Source organism: Cyprinus carpio, chromosome B3 (genome assembly GCF_018340385.1).
Source record: "Cyprinus carpio isolate SPL01 chromosome B3, ASM1834038v1, whole genome shotgun sequence".
Taxonomy (NCBI): domain Eukaryota; kingdom Metazoa; phylum Chordata; class Actinopteri; order Cypriniformes; family Cyprinidae; genus Cyprinus; species Cyprinus carpio.
The window spans coordinates 26,851,312-26,865,523 of NC_056599.1; the positions used below are offsets into that span (position 1 = coordinate 26,851,312).

Below are 14,212 nucleotides of genomic sequence, written 5' to 3' on the forward strand. Positions count from 1 at the left end.
GATACTTGCAAAGATAGGCATTTTGACACATTCATGTGTGTGTATTTAACCGTTCAAGGACTATAAAGAGTCAAAAATAACTCTGTTCAATACTCCCGCGCTCTATGAACACCGTCTTCACGTGCACGCCTCTCTGACAACACTCAGAAACAGTCTCTCAGATGGTTTGAGTTCTCTTTTGCTGCTGATTGCATTTCAACGGCTTAAAATCACTTTTTTTAACTGCAATACTTAAAGCGCGCAAACCAATAAAATTTCCTGACCACGTACAACATCAGTAGATCAGGTAACGTGAATAGAATCGATATTACATTATCTTTTCTGTTTGACTTGACAAATTTCTCTAGTTTTTTCTGTTTGTATATCGTCCACCCCTAAAAAACAAAAATATTTCCTACTTTCTGCTGGTAAATGAGTTATCAGTGCAGTTGACTCTCATTCTGCTAGGTTAAAAACCTAAACCCATCTAAAATATCTGTATCTAATGATTTAGTAGATTAGTAACATTAAATTAAGTAAACATTATTTGTTTTTCTTAGGCAGAAGGCATCACTTCTGACTCTCACAAATCTGTACCAAAATTGAACACTGCAAGTTGTCTATGGCAATGTTTAATCAGTTGAAATCAACTGACTGTGTTTAAATGAAAAAAGAAATGTGTGAAATGTGTGGAGATGTGTTTATAATTGAGTCTGACTACTAGCCACAACTTTAGCTCTGACTAAGCAAGACATGACAAACTGTCACTGAGCATCATCACCCAGCGCCTAGCAACACTGTCTCCAAGACAACTGTCTTAATAATGGGCCATTTTGTATCATCAAAATCAAAATCATCCAATACATGGTTTGTAAGTCCATCCTTCAGTCAATGTATATGTTTGTATGTGAGTTTGCAGTTCAAAATTCTAAATATTCAATTCTGTTTAGAACTAATCAGAGGAATTATTCCGACTGGTCACCAACAAAACATGTTTATTTAATAGCACAAAAGAAACGTGCAAAACACGAATGAATTCCAAATGCATATTCCGAACTCCTCAAGTAAATAAAGTCTTGGAATGGCCACATCATTCTGATTATACAAGTTACTCACGTCCGTCCACTGCCTGTAGACTCGGACTGATTGCTGCCTGACTGTTGCATCTTTGAGCGCTCAATGTGTTCCACATATGTCTGTATCATCTAAAGAAAAAGACAAGAAAACAATGTCAGTGTATATGCTGACATCTTCAAGAAGTGGAGCTTTGTATTTGTAATTGTACCTTTCAATTTATTGCTAATCGTGTCCCCACAACTTTAGACTAATGAATTTCCATTATGTTTCCAAACATTTTCCATGCAAAAAAATAAATGTATCAAGATCACAATCACAAAAAGCAATTTTTAGCAGGTAAAACATGTTTTAAAAATAAATAAAATAACTAGAAAAAAGTACATCCAATATGGAAATTTCCATTAACTTTCACAATATTTTATTTATTTATTCAATAACTTTTCCTACATTTCCTACACACTTTTTAATCCTTATTCCCAGGTTTTCTATTATCATGTGTTAACTTAGTTATCATTCTGTGCTGGGGGGTTTTACTGACCTCCGTATGGCGCTGATGAAGGGCATTATACTCTTTCTTCATGTCTGATTCTCGATCTTCCAGACGAGAGACTACAAGAGAGGAACATCACAAATGCATAGTGCAAGAAACTCAAATCTCTGTTTGTATCAATTTGTGTGCATGAACAAATGTAGTTGAGTGCACAGACTCACTCTGGTCAGCATAGTTCTTGGTCTTCAGCTCGAGTTGTTTTGTTTGTAGCTCCAAAGTCTCCACCATGGTCTGCAACTCCTTCTTGTCTGCCTCCAAGGCATCTTCAAATTCAATGAACTTCTGTTAACACACAAACACACACATATTCCACATAAGGTTAGATCCTTTATTTTACAGCCTAAATTAGAGGGATGGATGGATGGATGGACGGACGGATAGATAGATAGATAGATAGATAGATAGATAGATAGATAGAACAGACAGCTAGAACAGACAGATAGATAAAACAGACAGATGTATGTGATCTTTGAGATATATCACTGCAGAGTGTGTGTGTATGTAAACTGATTTCAGTGCAAAATTATCCATAACCACATTATGAAGCAGAACAGCACAAGGTCAAAAAGACTTTATGAGAAGGGACTGTTCTTCGAATACAATACAGTCGCATTCACACACACAGTTAGCCGGGTACATTACACACACACACACACACACACTCCAAGTGCAGTGTGTGGTGACTTTGAGCTGCATGGATTTAAGTGGAACACAATAGGCTCTTTCTGCAGTGCGGCCCAGCCACAAACAGCCTCCTGGAATTCAGTAATCCTAGCACTGCAAAGAGAGGGAAAAACCAAATGCACTCTATCTAACACTATAAATTTAAAATCTGTCTTCAGTGAACACATCACACTAGGCCGATCATGTCATTCTAATGAGTGTTTTGACAAGAAGTCATTTCTAGAGTACTATACACACCTCATATCAGAAGTGTGTCTACATATGTGACTATAGAGGCATTAAATCTTATGTAATGCTTTTCATAATGTAATTCCAGAGTGCTAATTTGAGTTCTTGCTATACCTTGACATAACAATATCCCTCATTCAATACTGCAGTTTAATTGTGAGCAGCCATTAAAGGTGAAGTGTGTGTTTTCTGCATCACTAGTCACACTGAATGGAATACACTAAATAATGAGTGTTTCTAGATCTCTCTGTCTGCAGCTGGTTCCCCCAAAACTTGTGGCATTGGATGAGATTATATTGCTGTGTCAGGCTGGTTGGGATGCCACCAAAATAATGAATAATATGCAGAGTCACAGTGTTTACACTTTTTGTAGGAAGTAACTTCTTGCTTGCATTCGTCTTGCATATTTAGCAGGGATATGAGATTTTAATGAAAAAAATGACATGTGACAAGCTAGAGTAGAGCCAAGTGCACCTGTCATGCCACCATACATCAGAAAGATGTGAATATGAAGCAAAAACATTCTTATGCCTTGTGTACGTCGTAAGTAATCTGTATACATTAAGCTTTTATACTGTTAGACGTCACTTTTTTTCTAAAGCTAAATAACAGCTAAAATTCTAAAATGCAAGCTCATTGTAAAGATGTTCAATTAGAGTTATTAGACACTGATTTCTCTCTTGAGGATCGATAATTGTATTATATCAAGCTGTCTGACATTCAGAATATGTGTTTGCACATGGATGAGTCTGTATGAGAGGAAGAGAGCGAGAAACAGTGAGGTGAATGTTCTTACTGTGGCCGTTATAGTCTACTGCCGTAATCCCACAGGATGTGAAACTGGAGAACGCTGTTTACTTCCCCTCTCCCTCTCTCCATCCCTCACTATCTCACTCGCTCTGTGATTTCTCTGTGTCTCATAACATGAGAATCGGGTTACAGCGTCAGCCATCCTCCTTCTATGAGAAAATTGATTACCCATAATCACCCTCCCTGCAAATCATCCTCGCACTTTTGTCCTCTGCACCCCAAGCAAATAAGTCTTTGCACTGCTGCAATAAAATCCCTAACACTTAACTATTTTATTTAATTAACTGTGTTATTTTAAACCATAGCCTATTTCTTTCTGGTCATTATATGTTTATAGTTTATAGTATTAATATATTATTTTATGGGAGCATGTATAAATATTGTCTAGAAATAAATTAAAAAAATGGGGAAAAAAACATTATTTTAAAATGCAGATTCTTTGGAATAAACATTTAAAAATAAAAAAGAAAAGAGAAAAATATCTTTAAAATAAAGAAATAGATCTAGAAGAATAAATAATGTGGCCGGCTTTCATGTTGAAATTCAGAGACAAAATGGAAGTAATCAATTAATGGGTGAGAAGCATCACTGCAGTTATTGTATTTCATAAGCAGATGTTCCTTCTCTGTAACATCAACGATACTGAAAAACAGCCTGTACTTTCTCTTTTTTGTATTTTTTACTGTCTTCTGATCCAGTAAGCTCTTAAAGTACATTGCTCAGTTATGAAAGATCTATCATCACGTACTCTCCATTATATATCCACACACTAAATCTTTACAATTACAACAACGACTTGCACTTAAAGAGGAAACACACTCACATTTTGATTACATGCTACAGTCTAAACTCTGCTATAAAGCTTAACACAAGAGTGATCCCAATAATGTTCGGGGAGTGCAGTCGATAATATAGTTACGTTTGGAAAATGTGTTAGCATGTAGTGACGATGCATGTGAGGAGTCATAAAGGGCATCTGTTCCCTGTAGCTGTCTAGTCGTAGCAGCAGTGCCCGTGCTGACACCCAAAAGAGATGAGAGACAGTGTTTGTCTGCTCATTACTTATGTATAAACGTGTATGAGATAATCTTTTGTAAGAGATTTAGAGATTTGTTTCCAGCAAGTATGGGCTGAGCAACACATACAATTTTCTATACGGGACAAAGCAGAGAAGTTGATGGAAGAACTGTATATGACTATAGTGCATTGCTGGCTTAAGTTTCTCAAGTGGACATCCCAGGGTCAAGGACAATGAACTGACCAGGTCAAACCGCAATAGCTGTTTTCAACACGAGTTTCTGTGTGCAAGTAAAGAAAGAAGGTAGCATTTCATACTAATGTGTATAAATAGAGGCTTGAACCCTACACTCTCAGAAAAAAAGGTACAAAAGCTATCACTGGGGCAGTACCTTTTAGGTACTAATATGTACACTTTAGGTCTTAATATGTACCTTTAAGATACCAATATGGACTGTTTAGGTACAAAGGTGTGTCTTTTGAAAAGGTACCGCCCCAGTGACAGCTTTCGTACCTTTTTTTCAGAGAGTGTATAAAGCCTACAGTATCATATTTGCTGCATGAATTTCTATGGCCTCCAAATTATCAACATGATCAAAACTTTGGAGGAAAACCTGTTGCTCACAAATGTGCCTTCTGTCATAACTGATAGTTTACACTTTTTAATAAGTGAAAGATCTTTAAGTATGATTCTAAAAATGTTCCCCTTCTGGTTGTGGTACATGTTTTTGCAGTGAAATACTTAATGATGATAATTAATAAAAAATAGGCTAAACGTGAGAATAACTTCCATAGTCTTAGTATAGTAATATTTAAAGCTGGACTGAAACAACTTTGGTTTACCTGATTGTCCAAATATGATTTTTTTAAAGAAAAATCATGTTAAAAAAGGAAATATTAAATATGATACAACAGGCTTCTGAGGAACAATTATATATATATCTCTCAGTCATCATTGTGTTGCATTGCATTATGCTATGGACCCAACAATTAAAACTAGCTTTGAGCATAAAACCATGCATTTAAATATCATCTTACAAAGTCATATTTTGGGGAGATTTAGGCCCCGTTTCACAGAAAGGGCTTAGACTAAGCCAGGATTAGGCCATAGTTCAATTGGGACATTCATGTAATTTTTTTATTAACATGCCTTAGAAAAAAACTGGTGTGCATCTCGAGACAAAACAAGGTTTCTTTCAGTCGAAACAGCTGAGAATTACATTTTAGTCTGGGACTAGGCTTAAGACTGGTCTGTGAAACCAGGGGAGAGGGTTACAATTTATATTTATATACATTTTAGGTCTGTTATACCGTCATAAAAACGTAACATCTTATATATATATATATATATATATATATATATATATATATATATATATATATATATATATATATAGTGTATAGGTTCTATAAGCGGTTCTATTTCAACAAAACAGATTTTTCTCACTATTGTTTCATATGGCAGGCTTTAGAGGGTTAAAAAGCCAGTGTCAGTGTTTACAGGGCTCTTTACACACCCCGTTAAGAACACATAATAAAACCCTCGTGTGTGACCAGGACAGTGTACGAAGAGAATGAAAGGGTGTGTGATGAAATGATAATACTGTTATCATGGTTGACCTCCTCCGCCTGTTTGCGCAGCGCTTTCTCCCGTTCATACTGCGTGATGAGCTGCTCGTTGTCCTCCTTGATGAGCTCCAGCTCCACCTCATGCTCCTGGTTCTCCGTTAACACCGAGTCGAGGTTCTCCAGGACGTTCACCACCAGCGGCATCAGCTCCTTCACCACCTCCTCGTCGTAGCTCTGGATGAGGCGCTCGAACTCGCGGTAAATGCTGCTGGCCAGGCCCGACACCCGCTCTGACATGACGGACACGGTCCCGTAGTCATCCTGGTACACCACCTCGTCCAGCTCCATCATCCTGGCGGCGTTTGGTGGCAGCTCGTTACTAGAGAGAGAGAGTAAATAACACACCGGCGACGCGAATCGAAATGGCGAAACGGCTATTATGAGTTCATGACAATGCCATCAGGGTGCACATGATGCCGCTTTGCTCCACGGCCCGGTGGCACCAGCGACAGCCGGATTTCGGGACGCAAGACCGCTTAATATTCAGTATTTGTCGATCAGACGGAGCGCTCGGTCGCTGCGCTGGAGCCAAACCCATCGCATCGCATCACGCCCAGCGAGCGTCGGTCCGACGATGCACCTGCCTCTCACAGCCGCAGCTCGCGAGCCCAGCCATTACCGAGAAATCAATGGAGGAAAAAAACACCCGAGTATAAATAAATAAATACGCGAATAAATAGCTACCGTGCGATGTGCCTATGGGCTCCCGTTGTCATTGACAATCGGAGCGTTATGTGAGACTGAGCATTTTTGGCATAACAGATCGATCCGGTGGCTCGTGATGCTGTTTCCGTCGGTGACTCTCGCAGACTGACGATGATGATGATGATGATGATGATGAAGATGGAGGGGGCCCGCTGACGTCACAGCGCCATGTCTCATCGCTGCTGTGCTCCAACAAACATTAACGACATGAATTATGCTACTTAATGTATCATGTGAACAAATATTAAACGCAAACATTAGTGCATTGGTTAATACATAATCCATCTTTTACTTGTTTTTTTTTATACGAGTTTTATTTCTTATTATTCAAAAATAAACTGTACATTTTAATTAAATTCCTGTGTGAAGTTTTTGCAAACATTTTGTTGTTTGCATTTCTGCACTGACTCAGGAACAATACTCATAAAACTATCACAATCATATATCTATACTTCATGTAGTATTTTTTTTTTTTTAAGAAACATTATTACTCTCCTAACAAAATGTAAACGTGAAGGGCGTTTATTTAGCCCTCTGGTGGTCTTTGATGGTCATTTTAGATAAATGTTATTTTATTTTATAAAAATAGTACAAAACTAAGTGAATTTTGTGGCACTTGTTACATGAATATACAGTGCAAAAAAGTTAGAAAACGTTAAATGCTCCTAAAATCGCACCTATAAGAAATAAATAGGAAATGTCCAAAATATTTACATGCAAAATACAGTAAAATCTGTTTATTAATTTGCACTGGCTACCAATAGCTGCTGGCATAAAATTCAAGGCATTAATGTTTGCCTGCAAAACCACCACTGGCTCTGCACCCCTTTACCTAAATTCAATACTTCAGATTTATGTGCCTCTAGAAGCTTGCGTTCTGCAAGTGAACGGCGTATTATTGTGCCACCCCAAAGAGGCAAAAAAGTCACTTTTACGGACTTTTAAATGAACTGTTCCCTCCTGCTGGCATGACCTGCCCAACTCAATCCCAGCAGCTGAGTCCTTAACCATCTTCAAGAAACGACTAAAAACACACCCCTTCCATCTTTAGTTAACCCTAAATTCTATTCTTTATTTTTTTTAAAAAATGCCCCTTTTAGACTTGCACTCTATTTACTGCTTGTTTTCTTGAAAAAAAGTTGTTTTCTTGAAAATAAAAGTTGATTATTTAGACTTTTTTTTTTTTTTTTTTTTTTTTATACATTTTTATATAAAATTAAATCTTAACAGCTTGCTCTATTCTTTTCTATTGTTTTTTTTTTTAATTTATAATTTAAAAAAAAGCCCTGCTACATGTACTGCATTAAGCTGAGACATGTTATAGTACTTACATATCATTGCTTTTTTGTTGATTTTGATTGCTTCCATTGTCCTCATGTGCGAGTCACTTTCAATAATATCATCTGCTAAAGGACTAAATGCGTTTATATATATATATATATATATATATATAATATTTTTATATTTATTTTCAATAATAATACACACACTACCAGGGCTATACACACCCAGGCATCTAGGACTTTCCAGATGGCACCAACCTGACTTTAATGTATACCTTTGCTGCAGTTTTAATTAAACACTGTATTAATAGAAAATCTTTTTTCTAATATATATTTTTTTAATATAGAAACAAACGGTGCATAATTTACAGGTGCCTAGTACCATGAAACCTGCTAACAAATACAAAACATTAAAGAACAAAAAAAATATTCAAATAATATACAGTACTTTCACTTCATTTAATTTCTCTCTTTTGACTGCAGGAATGAGGAAATGTGGAATACCAGAGGGTTAAAAAAAAAAAAAAAAAAAAAAAAACGAGGGTTAAAAAAAAAAAAAAAAAAACACACATACCTGAAGGTCCTTTTTCCATATTTTACCTGTTATGTAATAAGTAGGTTTAAATAGATCCTTATATATGTACAAATATTTTATATGGCAAGTATAGATTAATTTTGTATCTGACAGTGATGACACTGAAAAATTAGACCAAGACTTTGCACAAAAACATGAATCCAAATCAATTCAGTGTTACATAAATCAGTTAAGTTGTAATCATCTAGTCTGTTTTGTACTCAAGAATCACGGACACCTCCTACTTTGAACAATACTGACTTGACTCAGTAACCTAAAAAAAAATTAAAAATAAATAAATAATTCAGCAAGCACATGCACACAAGTAACTTTTCAAATGAAGATTTCTGTTAGTTTATTTCAAGCAACATGGTAAAACATCCTTTTATTGTCATGGAAAAAAATAAGCAATACAAAACGGCATACAAATGAACAATGCAGAGGTGTATTGTATGAAACAGGCCTCTGTGACATCATCGCAGCCAGTCACATTGCCAAGCAACCACTGAAGCATTTTGGGCAGGGATGGCACCAGTAATGCGGGAAATGCCCACACACACACACTCACACAGACGTGTCATATTTGACCTTCCAACTGCAATGTAAAGAATAAAGCAGATGGCCAATGGGAGGAAAGTATCAAAGAATGAACGGTGCAGCAACCCTTTTCAAGTACAGAATCAGACATATCAGACGATTCTCAGAGTTTAAGGGTACATTCAAATGCATGTTTGGCATTTTAATAGGGTGATATATTAAAGGTGCCTGATTGTACATATTCTATTCATTGTCATACACGTGTGCTTTGGCGATCATCAATTACAAAAACTGTGTGTTTGGTTAGCCATCTAAAACTACTACTCTTACATTTGACTGTTTCTTACTCATAAAAAAGAAAATGCAAGAGCAGAGTAAAAAAAAACTTGAAATTAAGTCACCTTATTGCACAAAAGAAATTGCCATCAGAACACATTCACTGGTTTTCAAAGGAAGATCTGATTACGCTGATACTGAAGAGTTTGTTTGGCGACCAACAGTGATACCAGCTGAACACTGCATAGACTGCTCTGAGATTCATGAGGCAAACTTGTACTTAATACATTAGCAAATTGAGAGAACATGATCATATAGAGAAACAACCGTCAATGCAAACCATTTGAAAGCAAACATAACCATCCAGTTTTTGGAGCGACAACAACAGTGATTCTAAGTAGATGGAAAGGAAAAAGGCAAGTGAGGAATGAATCAAAAAAAAAAAAAAAAGTGCAGAAGCCAAAATGGAATGAAGAGTGACTTGAGGGAAAAACAAAACAAAAGAACGAGAAAGGATAAGTTTTAGTACAAAAAAGGTTAAAAAGCAGATGGAAGAAAGGAAGTGACAATGGTGGCTATGGCTAATAGAAAACCACACTGGACTTTCCACCTGGTGGGTTGAGCACTTTGTTGTGAGAGCGAGGGCGGGGTCCGAGGCGTGGCTCGTGGTCCTTTTCTGTTGGTTGCTGTGTGGCTGGCTCAGAATTCTGATTGGCTGCAGGTGCAGGGGCTGCTGGCTGTTTTTCAGGCGTTGGTTGATGGGGCACTGGCTCCGCCTTCACTTCCTCAACTACAGTCATCTTAGGCACTGGGGCTGCAAGAGAGAGAAGAAAAACGGTGGGAAAGGGAACTGCCTGCCAACAGTAAACACTGAGGTGAAACTAACTGGGGCATGAAGAGCAGATGACTAATGTTTAGTAAATCACAGGTTTGCTTTACCTGGTGGATCTGGAGTAGCAGGTACACCCACACTTAAATTGTCCTACAGAGAATAAAAGGGCATTAGAGTTGAAATGGGTGGACATTCTCAGATTTTTAGAGTGGGAAGCATAATAAATAATTATGAATTTGCGTTGAGTCACATACACTCCCATTTAAAAGATTAGAGTTGGTACAATTTTTTTAATGTTTTTGAAGAAAAAGGTCTACCTTTGGTTTGTTGGGATGTTGACTTTTCACAGATGGTGGGGTCGACTCTGCACCCCCAAAGATGTTACTGGCTGCTCCACCAGGGGGAACTGGCTTGCTCTGAGTCGAAGGAGCCCCTGGCTCCCCAAATATCCCACTGCTCTTTCCACCTGAGACAATAACAGACACATAAATCAGTTTGTTGAGAAACACCAATGCTAGTACACATGATGCACATGCCTAAAACTTCACAAATACATACATTCTTAGATCTTTATAAACATTTGTTAATTTAGCAAGCGACAAAATGCAGAACAAAAGGTTCCTTTTGTAGCTGCTTAAATTTTAGAGCAAGATGGAATTTACTAATTTAAGAGAGAGCAGTTTTTATTTCAAACAATCATGTCCGATTATATTCTCAACTAGACAACCATATATGCAAAACAATTGATCAGATTTGCAGCACTGTTCCTTTAATGTCATTAAGCTATTGTTAGATTATTTTTTAGATTAGACAGCATTTGTCATGCGTGTCTCATCAGTGTTCCGTGATTAGCGGTAAATGTCTGTCACCTGTTTTCAAACGGAGGAGAGCGGCAGTTAATACACAGAGCCGTAGTTCACTGACAAGCTACGCAATATTCTGTTCATAATTGAGATTAATCGCATTCGATTATGCGATATTGTTCAGCTTGTCAGTGAACTACGGCTCTGTGTATGAACTCCTGGTGCATTTGAAAACAGACGGATATTACCGCTAATCACGGAACCAGCTTTACTGATGAGACACGCATGACAAATGCATGCGATTAATCGTGCAGCCTTTGCAGCACTGTTCCTTTAATGTCATTAAGCTATTGTTATAATTTTTATTATGTTATGCTTTTCATATAAAGCTCTGGAAAAGATTAAAAGACCAGTCACAATTTTTCTTAAATCAGCATCTCCACTGAGGATTGGCGTTTCTAGCAGGAGAATGCTCCATGTCACACAGCCAGGTCAAAAAAAGCTGTGGATGGAGGACCACAAGAAAGGGCTGCATGATAAATCACGTGATTGACACGTGCATCTCGCCAGTAAAGCTGGTTCTGTGATTAGTAGTAAACTTCCATCAAGTGGTGAAGCTACGAACATCGCATTCATAAATCGCAGATGAATCACATTCAATTATGAACGTGATATTGCTATTATTTTGTGTGGTTTAGGACTTTGTGTTCATTATTGAACGTGATATTGAAGCAGGTGATGGAGATTTAGTACTAATCACAGAACCAGCTTTACTGACGAGATGCGCATGACAATCACATGTGATTTATCATGCAACCCTACAACCAGATCAAGACCCTGTCACGGCCAACCCAATCTCCAGACCTGAACCCCGTTAAACACCTATCAAGTCAACCAACAGCAATGTGAAAGACTGGTAGAGAGCATGCCAAGATGCATGAAAGCTGTGACTGAAAATCAGGTTCAGAATTGGGTCAATATTGATTTCTGAACACTTTTAAAACATTAGCATTGTGTTGTTTAAAATAAATATGAACTTGTTTACTTTGCATTATATGAGGTCTGAAAACACTTAAATCTTTTTTGTTATTTTGACCAGTTGTCTTTTTTCGCAAGTGAATGCTGTAAATTACAATGTTTATTTGGAATTTGGGAGATACAATGTTCATTTTACTGAAACACATTCCTATAAAATAGTAAAACCAGAGAAACTGAACATTTTACAGTGGTCTCTTATTTTTTTATATATATTATATATACTCAAAGTTCTAATAATTTTAACATGTTTGTCTCTATAGCTTTATTATTAGTTTAGTTTTATTTTAGTACATCAAGTTTTTCTAATTATATTTTATTTCAGTTAACATTTTTTTTATGTTTTATTTTAGTAGTAGTAGTTGTAGTAGTAACAATTGTAACCAAAAAGTACAAGTTACATAAATACAATAAAAAAATAAAAATAAAAAAAAAAATGAAAAATACATAAGTTAAGATACAAGATGTTTTACATTTGCATGAGAAATTCTGAAAACTTTTCTTTTAAAATTGTATTAATTCCTTGAGTAAGCTTGGTTTTAGTTCTAATTAACAATAATAACCCTGCTTTTCCGGTCCATTTGGTCATTTCTAAAACCGTAGTAATGATACCACAGTGACATAGTTAGTTTCCTCCTGGCCAATTATAAAACAACACATATGTCAGTGAAGAGAAAACAAAGAGACATTGTCAGCACCTGCTCCCTCAGGGCAAAGCATGCAAACAGCATAAAACATTATTACCATTCAAACAGAAGAGGACCACTTAACCCAGAACTTAAAGCACTTTAAACTTGAGATCAATACTTGGAGCTGTTAGTGTTTTATCACTATGACCTTTAACCTTCTCTAGATGTCTAAATTCATCAGTTCAGTCTGTGTATGATCTCACAAAGTTAACTGACTGGTTAGATAGACTGAGGTAGAGGTTTTAATGTTGACACGATAACATGCAAAGTGCCCTTGTTTGCATAGTGGAAGAGAGAGAGTCTCTAACACATAAAACTAAGTAACAGTGTGGTGATGATTTTCACTCACAGTGCAAGAGGCCCCAGACAGTAAGCAGTGTGTCTGCGGAGAGCTCACCTGGGGGATTGGAGCGTTTGGGACTCCCCTGGGCTCCCGTGGATTCTTGAGGAGAGAAAATAGAGGAGGACATCTTGTTTGGCCGCCTGGAGGCAGAAGTGTCTTCTTCATAACCACCGAAGAGATTGCTTGACCCTCCACCTGGAGGTCTTAGTACCCTACAGACAACACACAGATTTGTGCATGAGTTCATGCGACTATTACACATTATATCTCTTTACTGAAATTTATACATTAATAAAACGACCCAAAACTACAGCGCCACCCGATCCGTGAGGCGGAACATCGCAACTGCAGTTATAAGTTTAGGCGGTCAGGCTTTTATGGGCCACCAAGTTGTACCTAACATCAAAAGCTGAATTTTAATAATAACTCGTGGATTTCTTTACCAAAGTTAAAGCCTTGCACACTAAACAAAACTAAAACCTGCGGCATACTTCCGTTTTCTACCAACAACACTTTAAGGAAATGCCGCTAACGGCTAACAACTCATATCACCTTAACCGCATTGAAATCAGTTTGTAATATCATATTTTAACATCACAGAGTCCATGGCACTTTATTCATACAGTTAAATCCAGTTCTTTGACCTCACAGTGTAAATGTAATACACGTTTCGTCGCTTAACTAATAAGAGTCAGCATGTAGCGCCTAGCCATGCTAAAGTTCCTCTTTCACGGTCGCTGATTCAGATAAACACATGTAACGTTAAGTGTCAACACCACACCAACTACAAACCCCGGCTTGCTCCAGATAAAGTGTCAGCACACGGCCCGTACCTCGAACTCGGTTTGCCACTACTATCAAGTCCCTGAAACATGTTCGTTGTAGTCATGGCTGCTTGTCTCGGTCTGCTGCGACGTGACCCAGTAAATTCAACGACAGCCGAAGCGTCCTGCCACACCGATAAACTGCAAGACTGTGCGTGCCAAAAAAAACCCCTTAAAGTCTAACCGACCACGCCCAGAGAGGCCTGGACAGCTCCTATGCATGTAGGGCAGAACTGCAAATATGATTACGTGACTGGCTCTCTTATAAATCGATCTGACTGAAGTCGAATTCTATTGGCTGTGAGGTTAATGTGACCAACAGAGTGTAGACCCGGAT

The 14,212-nt window shown here is 37.5% G+C and overlaps 2 protein-coding genes across 18 annotated transcripts in view; both read right to left on the reverse strand.

Moving 5' to 3' along the window:
* LOC109055087 (C-Jun-amino-terminal kinase-interacting protein 3-like) overlaps positions 1 to 6,798 on the reverse strand; it is a 28,814-nt gene extending 22,016 nt beyond the window's left edge. For 15 of the 17 annotated variants that reach the window (XM_042720525.1, XM_042720528.1, XM_042720526.1 and 12 more), the window contains exons 1-4: positions 5,966 to 6,798; positions 1,768 to 1,888; positions 1,595 to 1,665; positions 1,096 to 1,184 (exon numbers count right to left, since the gene is read on the reverse strand). In XM_042720525.1, the coding sequence (XP_042576459.1) occupies positions 1,096 to 1,184; positions 1,595 to 1,665; positions 1,768 to 1,888; positions 5,966 to 6,265 (581 nt within the window). In that variant the 5' untranslated portion in view covers positions 6,266 to 6,798. The remainder of the gene's footprint in view (positions 1 to 1,095; positions 1,185 to 1,594; positions 1,666 to 1,767; positions 1,889 to 5,965) is intronic. The other 2 variants (XM_042720527.1, XM_042720517.1) reach the window with 1 other exon arrangement.
* A 2,064-nt stretch (positions 6,799 to 8,862) lies between these two features.
* On the reverse strand, positions 8,863 to 14,122 carry LOC109057005 (jupiter microtubule associated homolog 2). The gene is made up of 5 exons (XM_019074209.2): positions 13,885 to 14,122; positions 13,106 to 13,263; positions 10,499 to 10,647; positions 10,289 to 10,331; positions 8,863 to 10,163 (listed from the first exon to the last, which is right to left on the reverse strand). The coding sequence occupies exons 1-5, from the start codon at positions 13,938 to 13,940 to the stop codon at positions 9,931 to 9,933; spliced, it is 639 nt and encodes a 212-aa protein (XP_018929754.1). The 5' UTR covers positions 13,941 to 14,122; the 3' UTR covers positions 8,863 to 9,930.
* Between the last annotated feature and the right edge of the window lie 90 nt (positions 14,123 to 14,212).